Consider the following 24,107-nt stretch of genomic DNA (forward strand, 5'->3'; position numbering starts at 1 on the left):
CATCTTTGATTTGTTTCTAAGACTTTTACAAAAGCAATTGCACAAATGACACACTGGAAAGACGGGTGAACTGGAGAAGAAGGCAGAGTAGAAAAAAACAGTTGTCTGAATGAACAGTAAATTCAGTTCAATTTGGTTTTATTTATTTTGCACCAAATCACAACAGCAGTTGCCTCAAGGTACTTTATATTTTAAGGTATAGACCCAATAATAATACAAATGAAACCCTAACAATCAAACGACCTCCTATGGGTGAGCACTTGGCGACAGTGGGAAGGAAAATCTCTCTACAGGAAGAAATCAAGCTCATAGAGGGGCAGCCCTTTCAAGCTCGGGTCCTCTACCAGAGGCCTGGGAGCTTGAGGGTCCTGTGCAGTATCTTAACTGTTGCTAGGACTGCGCTCTTCTGGACAGAGATCTCCAATGTTGTTCTGCACTTAGTGCTCCGATTACACTGGGACCACCGTTACCTTCACCCTCCACATCTTCTCGAGCTCTCCTCTGAGCCCTTGGTATTTCTCAAGTTTGTTGTGTTCCTGTTATGCTCTCTCTCTTCCTCTCATAGCATAACATGGCCTATGCATACAGTAAGCATAATTTGTACTATCATCAATTGCTTCTTTCTACAAAATACAGAGTGCAGGTGGCACAAATTCACTTTGAGCTGAATAACTCTAGAAAACACTTGTGATATGTTTTATTAATTATTATGTCAAGCGTCTGTTTTAATTTGTTTTTTAAACAGTAAGCACCTCTGAGGATCTAGGACGTGGTAGAAAAAGACTCTATTCTCATAGTAGCAATATCTGGCAAACAGTGACTTTCAATACAATGATCAGACCATGCAAAGAATTTATTAAAGCAAAGAAAATATATTGATGGATATAAGCAAAAATGATGGACAGAACAAAAAGTACTTGCATTACAGTGGGCATATTTTACTTTTAACACTTTAGCAACAAAGCGGGAAATAGTGCCATCCGGCAACTTCTGCTCCAGATGAAGTTGTTGTACCATCAGGAGGTGTATTGGGGTTGCTGCCGTGAAGTTACAGTTGGCTGGAGTTGGTTCAGGGTTTTTTTTCAGACTCCATGACTACTGAGGACAAAAATGAGGTTCAAAGAGAGATAATAATTTTCTCTCTATGTACACTGCATGGGACATGTACACCTATTTCCCTATAAGAGCTTATTTCCTCTTCATTCGCCTAAAGGAGAAAATCACTCAGCGAATATTATGGATATTTTTATAACCCCACATGAGTGCTGCCTTGTAAAGACACACACACACACACACACACACACACACACACACACACACACACACACACACACACAGGTAGGCACACGCAAACACACACTATCAGTGTGCTGAAAGGCACATTTGACTCACATGCACAGTAATATAGAGCCCACAGCTGGGTGTAGGGTATATAATTTAACCACTAACTGCAAATGAAGAAACACATCAGGGGCTCAGATTAGATGGAGCTGGCAGAGATGGAAAATGAAACAGAGGCCATCGATGATGTCTTTGTGCTTTGTGTTCTCCCCCCCTCTCTCTCTCTCTCCTTCTGGTTATCACCTTCTTTTCCTTCCTTGTCTGTCATTTTTAGACATTATTGCCTTTCTTTTAGTGTTTGTCCCATTCAGTCTGCCCCACTCTCTCTCGCTACCCCTTCCACACACAGTCACCCCCACACACTCACATATAAACACAGAGTTATCACTGGCCTACAGGGACTCATTACTTCTGTGATCCAAGGCTTTTATATGGTGGCTTGGTCTTAAAAATGGGCATTTATTGCTCCCCCTGATAAATAGTGCATGTGTGTGTGAGTGTGTTTGTTACTGAATCTGCTGTTTACTGGGTTTCTTTGGAAAATATATATACAGAAAATGCATATTGTGTTGCAGAATGAGTGTGTTTAATTGTGTATTGAAAAGACAGATAGTCAAAGCAAGAAATGAAAAACAGCAAAGGTCATGTGTGACTGTTGAAGCAGTGACTATCACTTGAACAGATGATGGACAAGATTCTCTGACACCCCAGCGTGAATGGACTGCAAACAAAAATTATTATTTCTATCTTCCCAGGGATCTCATTCTAGAACCAGAGAAAGGGCAAACATAGTGCTTATAAAGTCTGAATAAAAGAGAAGAAGCCAATTGTGTTTTCTTTCAGGAGCAATAAGGGTGTAAAGAAGTAATCACAAACACTCAAACTTGCCTAAAGGAAAAGTAAGACAGAGGTTCAGTCACTGTAGGTGAATACACTCTCAGCTTATCTGTGTGTGTAAAATGCCAAGGCTACAGAAGGACAGTTGAGGAGTGGATTGAACTGCAGAGGTAGTTTGAGAAGTTTCTATGGACATCTTGATACTTTCATTTCGCTGTAAGGCTGGGTCACTGTTTACTTGCCCTTTGCTGTAGTGTGATTGCATGAGCACTGACTCTCCATAGTGAAAGGTTAGTGGGAAGTATAAGTTTGGGAAAGGGTCAAAGAAAGTGCCAATGAGGTCAATAGTAAACCACTGGAAAGAAAGAGCAAAGAACTATTAGACTTTCTCAACACAGAAAGTGAAGAGTAATAAAACACAGAATTGGCACGGCACCTGGGGGTCCTGGCCTGGCTTCACCATCTTTCACATTCTACCTCGCGCCCTCTCTCATGGCTGGCATTCCCTCACCTTGGGGGATTTCCTCGGGCGTGTTGCTACAGCTGGCATGGGATTGGCAGCGGCACCTATTTATTCTCACCTCATCATCCAGCCCATAAAACCACCGTGTCGAGTTCGAATCTTTGGCTGTCTCATGGACAACTAGTTAGACTTTCTCTTGATTATTTCCGAGTGAACGCCTCTTGTGCTCATCACATTTTCTTCTCCACTTTCAGATTTCGCACAGTTGGTCATCTTCACGTTCAGCACTTCGGGCTCTAGAGAGCTGTTGACCTCCCTCACCTGCCTGCCCACTTTCCCTCTGTCTTCCATTCAGAGAGATTCATAAATATTATTGCTGGAGACTGCTTCAAAGTTTACCAGTCAGATAATCCATCTATCTTCATCTTCCATGCTCTCTGTGAATATACACCACTGCTTTAATGGCTTTACTCAGAAAGATACCAACAGCTCCAAAAAGCTCTCAGAGCGACATTTCACTGGAAGCCACGATTCCCTTGCTCATTTTAAAGTGAAGGAGACTTTTTTTTATTTCTCTGTATTTAGCCAGGAAAAAAGCTTGCCGAAGAGCGTAGTTTTATAAAAAGGTGTTCCTTTTAGTTATGTGATCACACTCTACTCACTGGTTATGCTGAAGGTCTAAATCTGAAGGTGGAGACCAAATCTTGTGCTATAAAATGGGCAATTATCTTCCATAGTTTTCATTTTTTTAGATGACTTAAGGAATATAATGACTGCCAGAATCAGATGTAAATAATCACTTTTAATGACAGTCACATTCCTGTTTCTTATCCAAAAATATGAGAATGTATAAACTCTTTATTAAGTACATTGCTAGTACTCAGTTGCGCCCCAATTTGCCTTCCTTATTGCTTTCATTCTTTGTGGCAAAAATTCAGCCAGTTTCTAGAAATTTGTTTCCATGTTGACATGAAAGCGTCAAGCAGTTGCTGCACATTAGGAAGCTAAACATCCTCGATACAAATCTTCAGTTCCCAAAGTGCATACTGAATTTAATTCTGGAAGTCTTTGGTGTACAGTGAACTCATTGCTATGGTCAAAAATAAAGATGGTTGTGCATGAAAGTGTTAGTAGATTCAGAACTACTCAGACCAGTCCACAGGGCACCAACAACCATGCTACGTTTAAAGTTACTTTAAAAACCGTTCATCCCCATTCTCAGGCTCAGTTTGAACTTCAGCAGGTCGACGTGACCATGTCTTCATGGCTAAATGCATTGAGTTGATACCTTGTGATTGGTTAACTAACCAGCTGAGGAAAAGGTGTACCTAACAAAGTGCCTTGTGAGTGTAAACTTCTGCTACACTCTCCTCTTGTTTTGCTGCCCTGATGTGTTTGAGTGTGTTTCTGACCCGGGAAAGTGTATGTATATGTTAGCTGTGCATAACCCATAGATCATTACATATAATATTATTTACAAGGTCAGACTTCATTGCAATCAAATTAACGGTGAATAAAATTCCTTTATATTGATTTGTTTTCTCATCTAATTTATTTTCCACTCACAGAAGCAAGTGCTGTACGTGGGCAACATTATGTATGTAGATTTGAAGCTTTCTTTGCTTAGGGCAGTTGCTTTTTAATAAAATATTTTAATTTGTTGTTAGTCACTAATTGGAACATTTGTCATCCAGATTTATGTGTGGACATTTATGTGTGGCCTGCCATGACTGTGTAGTGAATAAAACATTATCTGAATGTAACACACGAGTACTTTTCTGATCTTGTTGCGAGTACAACAATCATGACTGTAAGGGAATTCAGCTGTTTAGTAACAATAACAATCAATAACACTAGAAAATAATGTAACACAATCACACTACCCACTTGCTGCCATCTGTAATAATTGTATATAATTCCTCACATACAAGGTCTTAAATAATCAGGCCCCATCTTATCTTAATGACCTTGTAGTACCATATCACCCTATTAGAGCACTTCGCTCTCACACTGCAGGCTTACTTGTTGTTCCTAGAGTCTTTAAAAGTAGAATGGGAGGCAACTGAGTTTTCAGGCCCCTCTTCTGTGGAACCAGCTTCCAGTTTGGATTCGGGAGACAGACACTATCTCTACTTTCAAGATTAGGCTTAAAACTTTCCTTTTTGCAAAAGCATATAGTTAGGGCTGGACCAGGTGACCCTGAATCCTCCCTTAGTTATGCTGCAATAGACATAGGCTGCCAGGGATTCCCATGATGCATTGAGATTTTCCTTTCCAGTCACCTTTCTCACTCACTATGTGTTAATAGACCTCTCTGCATTGAATCATATCTGTTATTAATCTCTGTCTCTCTTCCACAGCATGTCTTTCATCCTGTCTTCCTTCTCTCACCCCAACCAGTCGCAGCAGATGGCCCCGCCCCTCCCTGAGCCTGGTTCTGCCGGAGGTTTCTTCCTGTTAAAAGGGAGTTTTTCCTTCCCACTGTCGCCAAAGTGCTTGCTCATAGGGGGTCATATGATTGTTGGGTTGTTCTCTGTATCTATCATTGTACGATCTACTGTACAACATAAAGCGCCTTGAGGCGACTGTTGTTGTGATTTGGCGCTATATAAATAAAATTCAATTGAATTGAATTAATTCTTAAATTAATCCTTTAGCAGCCCTTTTATTTCCACAACAAGAGTCTGTTTGATGTAAAATTCTGTGTAGCAGTTAAAATGACATGGGACAAAGTGGTTCACCTATATAACAACTGTTTAAACCTAACTGTCCATGTAATTCTAGAGGTGCCAGTTGGGTGTTTGTCTTCTTTATACTAAAGTTCAAAGCAAATGAACAGTGGCAACAGCTTTTTCTCAGGTAACAGAAAAAATTGGGGGCTTTGCGCAGTGTCTGTCAGTTTGCTTGTGTCGCTTTTGCGCCATCTGTCCTTTTCTCAGCTCTACTTTGCTTCTTCCTTCCCACCCACAAATCAGAAATGCAATCAAGCTGGCTCCAACAAGGACCCTCGAATCACCACTAGCGGCTAAAAAAGCTCACGGTATATTTAACCTCTGTACCCATCAGCAGCCACTTGAAAAACACTCCCTTGCCTGCCTGTGCACGCACACACACAGTTTTATGCTCTCATTACTATACTCAAGCACACTATACCATGTGAGTGTCTTTGTTTGTGGACTGTACTTGTTTTAGTTTTTAACTAAATACGTGTATGTGTGTGTGTTTGTGTGTGTGCGTGTTCAGTTTTTGTCACTACTGAGTGGTGAGGCACTCTCTGATTAGCACCCATTTGTTTTCAGATGATCTTAGAACAAAATAAGAGGCAGCGCTGACAAGAGGACAGACACGGCAGGATTAAAATACACACGGATGTCAAAATACAGTTTGAGACAGTTCAAACATACTTTTCTGTCAAGCTGTCAAATTGTAAAAAAAAGAAAAACGATTGAGAGAAACCGAGAGCCACATTTAGGACAAAGACGCCTCAGGAGGAATGAATGCATTGCAGAGAAAGAAGGTCCAGGAATAGAGGAAGAAAAAAGAAAGAAGAAAAGAAAGAGCAAAGACAGGCAGAGCTGTAAGCTTTGTGAAACACGGTTTGGGCCCTGGATTGACAGTCACTGCAAACATCAACACTGCAAATGACAGGGTACACCAGCAAAAAGGCACCCATTCAAACACTCGCACAAACCTCTGGCACTGTTAGCAAAACTCTGGATAGCCTTTGTTAAAATCACCTAAACCCTCAAGAAGGAATAAAAAAGGCAGCATATTTCATTTGGCTGTCAAACTTTTTGGAACCCTGTAAAGCGCCAAAGGATAGAAAATTAGCAGTGTGTAAAACCAAAAACATAAAAGACTTAGTAAAGACTGGGCTATGTGAAAGTCAAACACTTGCATGCAGAAAATAGAACGGGTAGCTCACGTCAAATGACTACGATCACTTTGCTGGCATGTGGATGAAGTTGATTTTTGGCAATGTTGGCCATTTTTGACTCTATAATATAGTTGGAAAATACAATTTCAATCTTGCAGCTTGCTGTCATTTATAGTCGTCGTGCAGCATGGGTTGCCCCACACAGGTGTTTTCACTTGTGCCTGATTAGACCACTTCTCAGGACTGTGGGGGCGTGTATATATTGACTGACATCTCCCTCGAGCTGCAGCTGTCTGGACAACATATCTTTGTTTGCAGCAACTGGTCAGACTATTTTTGGTGATATAATTAACGGGGTAGCTGTGCTTCAACCAGAGCAGAGGTTTAACTAGCTGGAATGATTGACTGCATCTATTTAGCCTTCAGAACTGTGCAACTGTGTGAGTCTGTCCAATACAGGTTTTTATTTTCTTGGGTGCAGGTACACATATTGCACTAGAACTGAAAAATCGTGGCGTTATAACATAACAGGAACTAACCATTAGCCAGTGTATTCCAAGTGTTTATGACTGGTTAGTTAGGTGCGCATCACAGGTGGTATAGGTCTTGTAAGACCATGCTAAACAACCATAAACATTGGTAAACCTTGTTCAATTGCACAACAAACATTCCTGTACATGCAACCAGTATCCAACACCCCTAACAATATTTATATAGCATATATGAAACTATAATAGTAACTGTTAGAGTTAACTATCCAGATTTTCACAGGTGACTATCCTGTTTTTTCCATGTTGCAACTTCATTATATTATTATGACATACTATTTTTTTTCTATGGACCTTCAACACCGTGTAGAGTAAGCCCACATACTGTTTCATACTTATTAACTGTACACCTGTCTTGAAGAGATTTTTTATCTTTCTGATAATGCTAATCATGCTCTGTTCTCTTTTAATCCCTCTGTATTATCTTGCACTTGCTTTAATATTCGTATCTGTATTTCAGCTGCAACAACAACCCAATTTCCCTTCAGGGCTCATTAAATCTTCATCTACTTTGTCTCATTCACAGAAAGGCTAGAAAGACATTGTCTGTCAATGCTGAAATCATTAATGAACATGTTTCTGTTGTTATCTGGGTTCAAAAACACAGAGCACACACAAACACAACAACAACAGCCAATTGGGTGCTATTATGAACACTGTCTCTTTCCAGAGTTAAGAAATAAAGGTTTCAGAGACAATATCAGCCATAAACACATGAGACATACCAGATGCATGACAACTGTAAAAGTGTAACACACACACACTGGCTGAGGGTTTCTGTAAGTGCTGAACAGAGACTCAAAGAGAAAACAAGAGCAAAGGATATACTCTTCTTTGAATGGTCCTCCTCTGTGACAGAATTAAGTCTCTTTCCATTTCCACCTGAACCCCTCAGCCCCTTAAATCTCTTGTTTCTGTGTGTCTGACAGTAAGAAATATGTCAAGTCTACTTCACACTATTTTACAGCACAGAAAGGTCCAAATTAAAACAATAGGTGGTTTTATGGTAACCTACTGAAAGTTCTCCATGCTCCCCAATTTGCCTTTTCGTGCAGATAAGTCAGTAAGTAAAGTAAGACTCAGTGGAGTAAGAGTCATTAAGGAAGTCTCAACTCTTTGTGTCATTTTTCTTTTGGTTTCCTTTACTTTCTGTCACTGTCATATATTTTTCTAGATGCCTGTCTGCCCTCATCACTCTCTTTTGTGTGTTTTTGCATCATTATGTGGAGTTCTTTTGAGCCTCCTGTCAATCGTTACCTCACATTCACTCCATCCTCACTCTCCAAAATCACTTGATTTCCATTTTAGTTTTATTATTTCAGTCATTTTGCCACATTTAACTTTTCCTACTATCTATATGAATGAAATGCTGCCATCTGGATTTATGTATTTTTGTTTCTTCACACATACAATAACGCAGGAATAAATTTAAATGTTTTTTTTTATTAGGTTTGTATATGTTGATAATGAAGGTGGTAATTTTTCTCTGTCTTTATTTATCAATACATTGCTGCCCACCATCTAAAATCGCTCACCTTTTGTTGTATTTTTCTGTCTCCGTATCTTTACTCTTCCACTTCCTTACTTTAACTCCCCCCTTCATGCTCTCCCTCTGATCATTTTTCACATTTCAGATTGTGGCCGTGTTGACGGGTGCTGAAAACATTGACTTGCTTTGATGTTTGATGTTTGCTGCTTGTGTAAGTTTGTCTCGCTGAGCCTAGGGTTTGAAGGTAATAAGAGGTATGAGATATGAGTGTGAGTGGGGAGCTAGGCAGCGGGTACAGAAAAAAAGCAGAAAAAAAACGTTTTCCTTCGGCGATTTGCAGGTTTGCAAAACTTGGACAATGAAAAAAGAATTGCTGCAATGGCATTTTAAAAAAATTATTATCCTATATGTATTATTATTATTATTATTATTATGAAAAATGCTAGCCAGAGCTCAACTAATACTTCCAAAGTGTAGTCTACTGGCCAAAACTTCCATCTAAATAAAACAATAAGTCAAGCAAATAAACATTAAATAGCATAATAGTAAATAAATGAATGAGTTTTATGCTTCTAAAGAGTCATCAAAAATAAAAGGTGCAAAGTACAGAAAAAAATCAAAGACTGGAATCTGAGTATGTTTTTGATATTTGTAGGATCGATTTTGTTTTGTAGTGATATACATAAACATGTCATATACATTGTACCATTTACTTCATGAACTCTCAGGATTAGATCATTGGGTCTTTGTATATGTTATCAGGGATGGAAAAACAGTCATGCCATCTAATCTCGTCACATCTCTAAGTTGTCAGAGGTGTGGATTATATCATCACCAAGTCAGTACAGATGATGAAAGAAGACGTTAAAGCGCTGATTCAAATCGTGCCTTACCACGAGATCTATGAGCTGTCAGGGTTATGGACTATATGACAAAGATGTCTAAATGGCGGTGGAGACAGAGAAATGGAGAGAGCGATGGTGCCAATCCAATCTTGTCATATCTACAAACTGTCAAGTGTGGGTTATGCTCTATGACAACCATATCAGTCACATCAATATTATGGAGGTCAGGCGAGAAAGAGGATTATATGACTTATATGTATGACTTTGTTGATAATGGAGGAGAAGAGACAAAAGCAAGGGTTTGCTGTTTGCTTCTGCATTCATGCAGGCTACATGCTGTCCCCAAACTGGCAGAAAACATCTAACACATTAGACACTCACCTTTGTGAATGTACAGTAGATACACATTTGTAGGTTTACAATATTTTAAACATTTAAGCTTATTTTTGAGGTTTAAATGGTTAAATGCGGTTCGAGGTTAATTCAAATATTCTTAAAAACATTTGATAGTTTTAAGAACGTCTTTTTTCATATCTTAGCTCAGTGAAACCAACCTTTTTTTTCAACATTTCAGACTAAATTATTGACACTACTGACTCATTGCAAAGAGACCCGGCACACAGAATGCACTTGCCTTGACACAGCCCTGTAGTTGGTGGAGTTTTCAGCTTTTTTCTGGGCTAAATAAAACACAGCGGTAATATCCTTATGACTTTTTTTTCACTTTTATTGTCCATTTTCCTTTCATGTTTTTTTTCACAGTCAGATCTATTGCCACTGCTCAATGGAGATTACAAAAATACTTCAGAACATGTAAGTGTGTTGCTGTAATAGTTTTATGTTGCATCAGGGCCTGCAACTAACATCCCAGCTATAGCCTGCTTTGATCTAATAACCTACTGATGAAATTCATGTGAAGATGTTTTAGTAGCATCTCCTTCACACGCTTTTAGATCTGATATTACTCTTACAGATGTAGTTCAATATGATGTCAAGTTTGATGATATTTTTTTAGGACAATCCTAAAAGATGATACAGATATTTCAACATAAAGTAATCGTCCATCCATGTTTAACTGAAGTATAACCACAGGTGATTAACAAATGTAAAGAAAAAAAGATCTTCACAGACCTACACTTGACAAATGCTTGGAAACAGTGATATTTTTAAAGTGTGAACATTAATGTGCAAAGGTTTTGAGCAACCCCTCATTTTTTTACATTTTGTTTCCATTTTGCTATTTTTTCAATTGATCTTGAGCAATAGGTTTTCAGACTTCCTGAGGGCTTTTTTCTTTGGACATTGACTGCTCGTTCACATATTTTTAGTTGAGTCATCATACCTGACCCTTATCAGAGGAATGTTTTGTTGGTAGTTTGTTTGTTAAACCAATTGTTTAAGCATAAAAAAAGCACCTAAATCAAGTGATGAGCCAGCATTACGTCTAAAAATAACAAAAATCTGAGCACAGATTTTAAATGGTATCTTTTGAGACTTTGTTTGTGGCAGCTTGGTGCACAAACACATAATCTGTCCCCATCTCTTTAGTTGAATCTATGAAAAATACCAATGTTAACACATCTTCACAGATATAAAATACCCTAAGAGCTATTAGCTAAGAAACTTCTTGTATTGTGGAATGGTTTGAAGTGTGTCCATAGAAAATTTAGGAAACCCAAATAGAAAGACAATAAAAGGACAAAAATGTAAGGCCTAAAAAAACTATCTACAGCAGATGAGCAGCTGACGAAAACCACATCTTTAGACCTGACACATGATGTATTTATACACCTCATCTATTTTATATTTACCCAATGTTTAAGAAGTCTCATTTACCACTAATAAAAGTAGTTTAACAGGGATAGCTTTGCCCTGAAAGAGCAAGATACTGATATTGTATTATAGTCATCTGGGCAGAAGCATTAAAAGACTTAACAAAATGAGAAAAAAAATGAGACACAGACAAAGAGCTTGACAGACAATTTGTTCTTGTCCTGGCTTATCAGATCTGTAGCTATCAGGGCAAAGTGTGCAGCTGATAAGTCTATGATGAGGATGGCTTATAGGCCATGATGGATATCACCAGTGACAACCACCACCCACAAGGATAGATGAGACAGATAACTGACATAAGACATACATACTAAGAGCCAGATGTCTGGCATAGCCTTCATGCCCATTCACTCGTATCAGATCTTCAGTACAAGATCTTACTGTGGTGAGCAGAGGCAGTGGCTGACAGACCTATTATTGCACCAAACTGACATGTCAGAGGCAGAGAATTAATGGAGGGAGACATGATGATGATATATTGGGGCAATAATTGACATGACTACAAGATAATAAATGATGGTGAGAGAAATAAGACCATTGGTTACAATATGATAATTATATAGTAATTAATTACAGAGGGGAAATGGCAAGGAGCAAAACAGAGGGATGTACTTTCCTGTAATAATATTAATCGCTGTTACAGTAAGTCATTATTTTTTATTGGCTAGCAGGGACACAAAAACATATTCTGCTTTGTCAAACCTGGTTTCCATTTCAAATCCTCACTATCTGACAGCATTATTTCTCCACAGTAACATTAGAATCTACATCAAAGTGACATGGAATAAAGTGAATATAAGTAAAATTCTGTCACTGTTGTATATTTTCTCAATAAAAGACCATGATTCATAAGTTTCCAGCTCTACAACATAGTCCCAGAACAGAAAATGTGTTTCAGTCTGATTTGGATATTAACATATTAAGGATTAAGGTTTGAAAGAGAAAAATAATGCCCTTACTGGCATTTAAAATAATTTGAATAGCTTTGAATTTTAATGCTGCATTGCTAATAGATTTTTTGATAAACAGTCTTGTCAGTCAAAGAAGTAAATTTGGCAACAAGAAGAAGGTGACTCAAGTTATAGACAGAGAAATGTAAGAGAGAGTGTGTGAAAAAGAGCATGTGGGAAAGCAGGCGTGTTAGAAAGTGAGACAGTGGGCGAGATAAAGAGAGCATAAGGGCAGAACTGTGTGAGAGAACGAGATGGATAGACATGCAGTCTGATTGCCATTTGGCGTTTGATAAGTAGAAAGTGACCCAGCTGAGGTCATGTCACGATATGTCTACTGACTGTGCCAACTCAGAAGGACAGAAGGAGAGATGAAGATATAGAGAGAAAAAAATTACCACAAATTCATATGCAAATAGGAGACTAATAAAGTGTTTATCCTACAACTTTAAAAGTAATGTCTGTACAATTAAACGCTGTAGTTCTTGGTAAGCCAAGACCTCCAAATCCCTGTAAAAACAATTACTTAATCAGGTAATAAACCACTACAACATCTACAGAATTCTGGAAGTATCTACCATTGATCTTTTTGTTTGTTGTTGTTTTTTTTTTTAACTATATACAACAATGACTTAATGTTAGAGATATGTGAAATTGATTTATTCTTAAAATGAAAAACTGTCCTTTAAAATGACTGATAGTGGGCTCCTTACAAAAATAAGTATTGCTACATTAGTGTAATTCTGAAACGTCACAGGAACACTAACTTTTTTTGTTTCTTTACCAAAATAAGACAGAAATAAAAGAGAGTCATTTCCTGTTCTAATGAATGCAGAAATATGAAAATAAATTATAATCCAGAAAAAGTATATTTTTTCTGCTACATACATGATGCTTTCGGTCCTGTTATAAAAATGTAGCAAATGGTAATCATTCCTTATCTATTATAAAATCACGTAATATTGTACATGATTTTTATGTTTGATTTTATCAACCTAATGTTAACTACAACTGACCAAGACTAGAAAGGATTTGATTTAATTTAATTTGGTTGTGATACAAAAATCAAAACCATAACCATGACAATAATTATAATGGGTCTCATTATAGACACCATACAAAAACTTGAACTACAATACAGAGAGACATATGTAGAATCTTACCAGTAGGTAGGGCAGGATCCATGGTGGGCTTTTCCCAGGAGTTGACTTGTTCCCAGGTAAAACCATTGGTTCCCAGAGAAACACTGTATCCACAGCTGCTATATGACTCCTCAAATGTACAGCCACCTACAAAGAAATAGAAAAAGATGCATGCATTTATACATGACGATGAATTCACTGAAGCAGTGGTTGAACCTCAGAACTGCAAATGATAGTCAAAGATGGAAATGTAATGTGTAAGAAAAAAAATGACCAAAATTAAACAAAAAAACTTTAATTGTTATAATTGTTACAGTTTTAGCCTTGAGTTGGTAACAGCTGATAGTTGTAGCAAGTCAATTTGCCCAAAGTTAAAAGTCTTTCAACTGTAGGAAGCAGCAAGCCTTAAGCAATTACTGTCACAAATGCAAAAAACTAAGATCCAGCACTACATCCGTTTACTAAAAAAGGCATGAGATGAATCATTATTTTTGCATTACTTTAACAAAGAAGGCTTTAAAATGAATGCAATTTGAATCCCATATTGTGGGAACTCGTACTGAGATAGTTGAAGAGTAGAAAGAGGTTATAAAACAATCATGTAATAGCTAATGGTGACCATAAACAGAATTAACAGTAGGGTCTGATCTAATGAAATTCTTAATAATTGAAACTTCTCCCTATTTATGCGACGACAAATACGGTCTTTATAAGCTCCCTTGGTACTGTTAACAATATAATACCAATTAAGTTAACAGCGTGAATTGAAAGTGCCAGTGCAGACAGACACTGTCACAGTTTATCAGGGAAGTGAAGAGAACAGGGGGAGTGAGAAAGAAAGAAAACAGACTTTATGAGAGAGGATGCCTTTGCAAGAGAGAGTGAGAGAGTGAGTGAGGGGCACATGAAGAGAAAGCTCTGTGTGTCAACATGATTAAGTCACAGTGTCTCATCATTATTTCATGGCCCAGCTAAGACACATTTTCCACTGCATTAGCCTTCTCTTTTAGCCTCAAGCACTGCATACACACACATCTGCAACAGAGTCCCTTAATTAGACATATGCTTTGACACACAACCGTTTTAATTTGTTTTGAAGTATTTGAAATTGGAGAACGTCATTGCTTTATTCACGAAATCATTTAATGCTTACTTTTTTTGTCTGCCTCTTTGTCCCAGTCATCCACCGAGGAAATAAATGCCAGTTTAAACTTCATCAAACATGTTTTTAGATTCCAACAAGGCCAAATCAAGATGGCTTATGATGCTTTGTAGAATATTGGCAGCATTTAACTGCAAAATCCTTCTGTAGTGTTGTAGCATAGCTGTTGTGATGAGAGCTTAAACTGTACATCGCCCACTGGCTTGTGAAGTCTTATCTTGAAGCTAGCTTTGAAGTGAGCATTTTGGTCCAGACATGACAAATAAGGGGACATCTGACTAGGAAACTGCATGTTTATGTTGTAGGTAGACCTGGCCTAAAGCTTGCACTGTTTTAAATTAAAAAAATGACCTTAAACTACAATATAAACTCATCTGCACAGTGTTTACTGAGGCTACAGATCAAGTGAGCTAGGCTGTTCTCCTTTAGATGTCTATGCATTCTTACCTTTTTATTGTAACCTAATGATTTGGTTACAAATCATCACGGAATTGCCGCAAATCATCACCTGTTATAAATTGCAAATAATTCAGGTTTAAAGGGCTTTGCATTGGCTTCATTTTGCAGACCTGGATGCTACATAACCGAATTTCCCAGAGGAACCCACCCGAGGGATTAATAAAGTTTTATCTTGTCTTATCTTACATCCATCTTTTACATACAGTCGGTGGATAATGCTGACGTGTCAAGCAAGTGCCCATTTTCTTAAAAAGACTAAGAAACAATGGCTGAGTCACACCTTGTGACTGTGGCTCTGCCTTTTCTCGTCACTACAGACTTGGTGTTGAGAATTAAGGCTAGTTCCAAGCTATGAGGCAGGTGAGACTTCCACAATCCCATTATTGAGGATATAGGATACAGAGAGCTGGAGCATTGTTTACTCATAAAACATGCACAGGTTTAAAATGCACAGCAGATTGCATATCCATATATCCATATATTGATATCTTTAATACACACCCTCTGAATAGGGTCTAAAATATATGATATGGTTTTGATTATGCTTCTTCAAGCAAGCCTTACATCAACTGGGAAATGAATTTGAAAAACATGGGGAAAAAATTCATCCATCTGCATTCCGTTTGAAAAAAATAACCTCCAGCAAAGGGTGAAAACTAGGAAAACACTATTTTTCTCACAGATATGAAAATAACTGTTATAAATTAATCAATACAGAGATAATTAGCCTTTATCGCCCCCTCGTTGTTCAGTGATCTCATTAGAAATGAAAAGAAATCAAAGTGAACTCATTAGAACAGAGGGATAAACAGGCAAAGGGGGGCTGTGGGGTATCTATCAATATTCAATATCAGAACTGCAATTTTAAGGACCACAATCAGGGCACGAGAGAGAGAGAGAGAATTGGCTCACAGCAGTAGCCAAACATTCAGTATGTGTGTGTCAATGCCCCTGATCTAGTTTTGAAATTCAGCACGACTCCTCCCCTCTCTGCACGCAAACATAATCACATGTTCTCAGTCATAAAATGCATTTCCATAATGAAAACATAACACTGCTACTCGAGTGTGATCTGAAGCATAGGCGTGTGTGTGTTCTTGTGTGAAAGTGGATGCGATGGTGAGAATGTGTTGCGGCGGGATGGTACGTGTATGGGCTCATGTATGTGTCATTGCTTTTATGCATCAGCCATTATTGTTTGCGTCTGTGCATATGGTAACGTGTGAATTAGTGTGACACCAAAACAAGCATAATCTCTTTGTGTATGAAGTTTAGCATTAATGTATAGGATATATAAGGATATATAATCAATTAATAATACTGCAGCCTATGCATACATGCACAGATAAAGATACACATGCACAGAGAACAATCACCCCATGTGATGCCTGTTATATGATTATTAATCAAAATTCCCTTAAAATGGGTTTGTGATTCCCTTATTGTTTAAATTTGGCAGCACTGGTTTGCTCTGCTCTTTGGCACTCTGTAGTTTTCTGTTAGTCAGCAAACGTGTTTCCCTAAAATTGTCAACTTCTATGTCATAGCATAATGGAAAACAACTCAGTTTCCATCATCTCGATTAAATAAACCACTTTTCTGAATTACAATAAAATGCAGGAAACAGGAAAAGCATTCATGTTTCACTTACACTCTCGTGAATAGTGTAGCCTATACATGAAAGGTGGCTCATATTGAAAACTGAGCTACATGTACCCAACAATCTGCAGCTCTCTAAATGTATCTGTAAAAGCACAAGACTCCTCCTGTGGGTTTCCAGTAAATGCTGGTGTATTGATGCATGCTGCTTTTAAAAGCGGCTGATATAAAGTCATTGTTCTATCAAAGAGGTTTTTCAGTATTATAGCGCTATTACAGTATCATTTATTGTACCCAGACTCTACTCAATATCTTATCTCATGCATTTTTGTTAGTGAGTCATAATAGTTCCCTTTCTCTATGCTGTGCTGTTTACTTCACTGACATTTTGTTCCTAAAAATAAAAATTAAAAAATTAAAAAATGCATTTGGAAAAACAACGAAGTCTTCCAGGTAGCTAGGGTTGTGCCGATGGATGATGATGTCAGGGACTGACGATAGCCAACTTTTAATGTAATTTCCCCATTGATAGATTAAATTAATGTCATTATTATGAAATGGGCATGCAATGGCTGTGTATGGAGCAGTTACAGTGACCCATCATCATCAAATCTGAGAAAACCGGAGATTGTTCCTAACTGCTGGATGGATGTTTTAAGCTAGAGCACAATGTGACAGTAAATTTGCAGAAAAAGTTCAGCTTTGTTCAGCTTTGAACATAATGTAAACAGCGAGGAGAGTGATGTGAAAAATTTTGCACAGATAAAGACAAACAAACTGGACAATAACTAAACAAAGAACCAGCAAACATTACAACTTTTAAAAATGTTGTCTACCGTCCCTCAAAGGTGAGCACTGTAACGTAAAGTTCATAACTGCAACTTTGCATATCGCTACCTCTTGTGACAGAATTTACCGATGCCAATGACTCTGAGAAAACTATTTTATTGCAAAGTTTTCTGATTTTAAATGCTGATGTGACTGATTGGTCTTTAAGCAGATGGTTTGGTGTCTTCAGTGCCAGAGCATCATTTGTCTTTCAGTCTGCTGTGGTTTAACCACAAAGAATGATCTCAGTCTTACTTTAGCCACTTAATTCCTCCCTTGTAAGTGTTCTCTCATTTTTGGATGGTGTCACATTTATTTGCATGCTATACCTTGCTGGCAGCCAGCGAAAAATATTTAACCAAGATTTAAAAAAAAAAGAAGATTAACTCCAGCTCCTTGCAGTAAAACCTATGATTTTCTGGCAACAGAATTTGGAAACTGTTTTGCAAACTTGTTTTTCAGTTGAGTAATTCCAGTTTTGCATTTAACAACTCCAATATCCCAATGAAAGCTTTAATTTTTTATTTTTATTTTTTACAACTCATCAGCGGCAGTTATTGTCAACAAATTAATAGGCAACAGAGAAATTACAAGGACTTATTGTTGTCACTGCAGTTGAGATGTAAGTTGTTTGGCTGTCAACAAAACAGTCTCACCAAAGCTTAATAATCAAAATGATAATTACTTTATTACAGTGCTAAAGGTTTGCACAAATGAGGTTTAAAGAGACAAGTGTGAACACATTTCAAAAGGTAAAAGCAAATTGTGGAAACTCATAAATTTAGAACCTATTGAGAGATGGAATCCAGGTAACAGAACTACAGCATTACTTCCTCCCCAAAGGTTTCAGTCTATTTCTAATGGGATTGTATTTTTAGGCCACAATTTATCAGAGTGAATATGGCCTGATTCATTTAAAATGTATTATCAACACAAGTGCACGATAGCATGTAATTACCCAAATGTAATATGTGTCGTCTAAGTATGCTGTAAAATGATACAATGTCACTTAACAATATTAATGAATATTTATGTTTTATAAGGAAGTAGGTTATTGAGGAAACATGCATGCAGAAGTGATTTCTCTGCTTGAGCTCATTTAGCCTTTTGGTTAGATTACATAGATCAAATCAACTCTATATCAACATAATAGATGCACACACACACACACACACACACACACACACACAAACACACACAGTCATTACGCAAGCAACCTAGCTTTCATCCACAAACGCTCGTAAACATGAGGATATAGCAAAGCAAATCCCCATAAGAGCAAGTTGGTGCCCTGAAAATATCCACTTACGGACACAGGAACATATCTTCTAATGATAACACTTATTTAGACAGAATTCCCTGTCTTTCTTATGTTGAAATTTTCATTCCCCAGAGGCACCAATAGCAGCCATTAAAGCCTTTCATGTCAGCAAAAGCTAACGCAGTTGGACAGGACCCATGAAGCCACAAACCAAAGGAGGGCACCCAGAGGCGTCAGACTCTAAAGAGTCTGTTTACTGCTCACTTAGATAACATCAACTGATCCTGAGCATCACTGTATGTTCAAGTATGTGTGCTGGAGCAAACCCAGGTCATGTTACTCTGTGTTCATATGTGAGTTGTTGTGTGCTGAGCAAAACATTTAGTAAACCAAAAGTGGATAGTAATGAACTACTATGTGAAGCTGAACTTGATTATTTCCATTTCTCAGTACTTCTACACCATATCACTGGGAGATGTTGTATGCAAATTAAAATCTCAACAGTAACCTGAGGTGGCTACAGAAACTGAATGTAGTTTTGATCTAGCTAAAAACTGTAAATGAATCATAAACATAACCGAGGAACAAGAAATCAAAGGACGTACTGTATAAACTGTACACACATATATTTAATATGGTTTTTATTTTTCCTATATTTCCAGTTTGGTGTACTTTGTGTGTTTAGAGCTCAGTTCACATTTCCAGGCATACAAGTATCCAACAGGAAAGTCTGAAAAACACAGGTATGGCTTAATATATGAGTGTGTATGCCTCTGCATGTGTAGGCTTTCACTGAATAAAAGTGAGTGTACTTTACTCACGCACGCCCATCCCTTAGTTAGCTTGAATTAAATCCACTGTCAGCTAACATGCCAGGAGCTTTAAATATTCCCATTAAGTCATTTAAAACATATGCTATTATATGCTATTTGCTCCCATGGTCTCCTTTCACACACACACAAAGACACACACACACCCCAAGGCAAACAAACTCACTGGATATCTAAATGCCATTACTACCACCCGAATACGCTTGGATAATAAGAGAAAGGAGGCAGAGATTTGTTAGAGTAACACACAACTGGAACAGATGGATATGAAGTCTGTGTGTGTTCCAATTTATAAGTGTGAGTGTGAGACAAAGTGTTTGGTGGTGGCAGAGGTGAAATAATTCTGTTCATGCAACCAAAACTTGATTTAAAGAAAAAAGCCAAAGTTGCAAAGTGAAACGTTTTGGGATTTTGCCCGAGTCACATCAACGGTTTTGTCTGGAGACGAGGGAATGGTAAGGGAGAAAGGATGTTTACTATAAACACGGGTGCTACTTTTACAAGTACTTTATTAAAAAGGAGTCAAGTAATTTAAAACACGGAGGATACTGGTATGTTTATATACAGTAGCTCTGTGAATTGAAAAGCTTGGAGTTCGAAAGTCAGCCCAGTGAAAGAAGCAGTGAACCTAGTGAACCTATGCTAAATCCAATTTATTTGTAAAGAAGAAAAAAATTGAAACTTGTACCAAAATACTGGTAGACCAAAGGTCACAAGTTGTAGTTGATTCTGAAAGGTCTTTAGGAGGGATCTCCAGTGTTTGTATGAGAGCAGAATGTAAGTGAAAAGGAAACGAGCATAGAGCCCTAAAACAGATGGAGTGCAGGTGTTAAAGATATGATCTGGTAACATGCAAATGATAACAGGTACTGGTGTATGCAAAGAATTTCATGTAATTGTTTTGGTATTTTCATGTTTTGCATTCTTGAGTTCAGTGAAAGACCAAAAAAAATAAGAGGTAAACAGTGAAATTTTTGTTAGTGTCTGCATTACGTAGAACTAATGCCAACATAGGAGCTACGGAGATGCGCTTGGATGCAGTCCTCCAAAAAGTCGACAGCGTGTAACCTGACGGCAATGTCAGTGTCTGTAGCTACAATACTGACTGGTTGGAAATTGGCTTAAACTGGAAAGAGACAGACAGCTGAGCTAACAACATGAGCACAAGCAGTGCTGTGGTGAATTTTCCACCTTCTGTCTCCTCTGGAGCAGCGGCTAAGCTGAAGGACTGACAACAACAGAAATACAAACAAGTGTAACCAACAGACTGGTTGTTCTACATATTCCTGACACTGGCGCCAGATAATAATAGCATTTAAACATGGATCTGGAAACCTCTGCATAGCACAGATGCAGTACCTTGCCAGGTGCTTAAGCCAATTATTGAATACTCAAACCACTCTGAGGGAGCAGGAGACTCAGTGAATGACAGCAAATGATCGAGATCATGAGCAACGCATAAAAGAGTCAGGAAATGAATGAGGTACTTACAAACAGGCAAGTTAATAATTGAGGGGAAAGTAAATACGTGTATGAGCATGTTAACTGAGTAACCATAAATAATTAAATGAGGGAGTAAACATATGAGTGTGTGAAGCTGTTTTCACAAATTAATTCTGGATGATATTGGGAGAATCAGTCTGAGACAATCAAACATCACACTAAGCACCGCTAACTGTCCAATCAAACTTTTCAGACATATGCGTTCTCACATGCACATCAGTTGCATAATGGCTGCTGGGCAAGTGAGCCAATGAGCAAGCAGGCAACAGAGTAACTAAGTATCATATTACACAAATGTGAGAGGGAGGAATTGAATTGGTGAAAGGGTGAGGACATGAGTGAGGAAGCAAATGTTTGAGTGAGTAAAACAATGGTGAATGATGAAGTAGGCAACGAGGGATGAATGATAAATTTAGTAACTGAGAGAAGTTAACGAGTAGATCAGCGGTCCCCAACCTTTTTTGCGCCACGGACCGGTTTATGCCCGACAATATTTTCACGGACCGGCCTTTAAGGTGTCGCGGATAAATACAGCAAAATAAAACTAGTACCGGTACCGAAAAAAAGACGATTTATTCATAACACACGTGAAAAGACCCAGGAAAACCAAGTTAACGATAAAAACGATAACAAAATAATGCTGAAAACCGATAAAAAACCCTGAAAACCACACATTTCACACCTGAGCCTCAACTCTCGCGGCCTGGTACCAAACGACTCACGGACCGGTACCAGTCCGAGGCCGGGGGGTTGGGGACCACTGGAGTAGATGACTTAGCAAACTAGTGAAAAGCAGATAAGTGAGAGGATTATCAACGGTTGTTGCTTTCAATCATACTTTCTTTGCAGTGTCTATGTGCATGTGTGTGCGTGTGTGTTAAAGTCTTAAGAGAAAGGAAGTGTTTTCCTGACGGGCCTATAGTGACTTTAATTGTCTGCAACATGAATCAATAAGAGACCTGCCTCATAACCTTAAGTTCTGCATGAAAGAACACAGAAAGCAACATCGCCACCAATCTGTTTCACTGGCTATCACACACAACCACAGACACACACTTCAAGCTTTATGACCACACACGACACATGACACATGAAAAAAGGCCCTCACATAAAAGCCAGCGTCTGCATGTATTGTGTGTCAGTATTGAATTTGACCGGACAGAAGGGAAACTCCAAAGTCAAAGTGGAAGCATCAGAGCATATAGGAGATTTTATTCACTACATTTATATACCCACAACCATATCCGCATTGTCCACCCATACCCATTCACTTCACGACAGTTTGAAACAAGCAATCTAAATCTGATAACAAGAAGTTACCAAAATAAGTAGTTATTTGTCTCACACATAGACATAAATTGTCTGATTTATGTTCTTTATGAAGCTGCAGTAATTTTCTTCCACTTCCCAAAACACACTTTAACCTCACCCAAGTCAAGTAAGCACAACACACACAGAGACATGTTTACAGCACAAACAAAATGGATATACACACTTGGAAATTGAGTTAACCCTGTTTGGCCCTTGACTGGCAACCAAAGTAGCCAGGTCTGTTCTCAGTTTAACATGGTTTGACCCAACAGATTAACAAGGCCTGTTTATTAGAAAGGAGGCCATCTGAGTCACCCAGGAGCTGAATTCTCTTAATCCCATTTGAGACAGAGCCATGGTGGTTTGTAGAAACTAGGTAACCTTATTTTGGCATGGAATGAAAACCAAGGTATCTCTGTTTTGGGTTTAAAAATGGTCTAGGCTATTTAAGATCAAGCTAAAATAGGTGCTGTGAATACTCAAATGTGTGGAATAGGGTTTGACTATTTTTGTCAAAGCCTCTGCGATTTCACAGACATGCTCAATGGTTCTTTTGATGCACCCGCTTGATGCAATAATCAGTTATGTATTGATACTTTTAAAGGACTCCTAGCCATCAAATTTAAAAGTACTAGCATAAGCATGATTTTTTTTTTCAATATGCAGGGTTAGTATTATGAAAGAACCTATTTTAACCCCTTTTTCCTAAAGGTAACCAAGTACAGGACACTCACCCAAAGCTCTCTCTGCATCCACTTTCTTACATGAATGTTGTCAGATACAGGGATTCTGGGCAGTAGTACCAACCACAAGCCTCAACACACCTCTGACATCTGACCAACATTTATTCTGAAGGGAAACGCTGGTTCCCCTTAAAGTTAGAGTATGAAATGTAAATTTCTTTTTAAAAAATGTCAACAATCCTTCCATTTTTTTTTAAAATTGACACTCACTTGTGTACCACAAAATCAGCTTCACAGGAATTGTTTACAGAACAAGCTAATTCATTTGTTAAAAGAAATGTAGTTTTCTGTTTAGTTAGTTGCACATGTCAGACGTTGTGAACCAACAAATATTTACTATTTTAATAAGAAAAAAGAATCTTAAATTGATTAAATTGTATTTTAATCCTAGAATTTACATATATATGTGTGAATTTCTTTTGTAAAGCATTTTATGTTACAGCAGTCCCAGTCTATATGTCAGGGACTTTTACTGTGAAAGGAAGGGACAGGAAGAAATCCTTTTGGTACATGCCTAGAACAAGTTGGATATCTGGTATTAGTCAGGGAGTGACAGGTCTAATGTTCTCTTTAGACTACTGATTTGAAAAGGACTTCAGTGGGACTTTAATGTATTTGTTGCTGCTAGGATACAAAATTGTGTGGAATTACATAAAGTACTGTAATACCTACAGTATTTTTAGATCAAAGAAAAGAGCTTAAAAAAAGCAATGTTTATCCATATAAATGAGAAACATACCTGATCTTGACTCATAACCCTCTCAGTAACCTTGGTGTAAAGAGGATCTGACTGTGCCAGATATTAGCAACCTTGTGAGTCACAGTCATAAATGTAATGATGAGCTTTCCACCACTTTCCAATTGGTTGAATCACCATAACCAAAGCAGTGCATCATTATTGTTAAACATCCAGTTGGTTTTGTGTCAGCAGACATATGTGGGTTACTCAGCCACTTATGTCATGCATGTGACATTGACATAACAGATTGTCAGAAATTTCTAAACTTTTAAAATTGTTAGACAATCTGAGTCACAGTTGAGTCATTTGGAGAAAAGACACACATACAGGAGACAATGGTACCCAGT

General features: G+C 38.0%; 1 protein-coding gene across 5 annotated transcripts in view; it reads right to left on the minus strand.

Annotated features, from left to right (window-relative positions):
• Window positions 1-24,107, minus strand: part of ptprt (protein tyrosine phosphatase receptor type T) — a 331,722-nt gene that overhangs the window by 270,010 nt on the left and 37,605 nt on the right. For all 5 annotated transcript variants that reach the window (XM_085407122.1, XM_085407121.1, XM_085407120.1 and 2 more), the window contains exon 2: window positions 13,347-13,472. In XM_085407122.1, coding sequence (XP_085263248.1) covers window positions 13,347-13,472 — 126 coding nt within the window. The remainder of the gene's footprint in view (window positions 1-13,346; window positions 13,473-24,107) is intronic.

This window comes from Rhamphochromis longiceps, linkage group LG5, assembly GCF_057381845.1.
Source record: "Rhamphochromis longiceps isolate RC_006_pf linkage group LG5, R_longiceps_female_GT1.1, whole genome shotgun sequence".
NCBI classification, from domain to species: Eukaryota; Metazoa; Chordata; class Actinopteri; order Cichliformes; family Cichlidae; genus Rhamphochromis; species Rhamphochromis longiceps.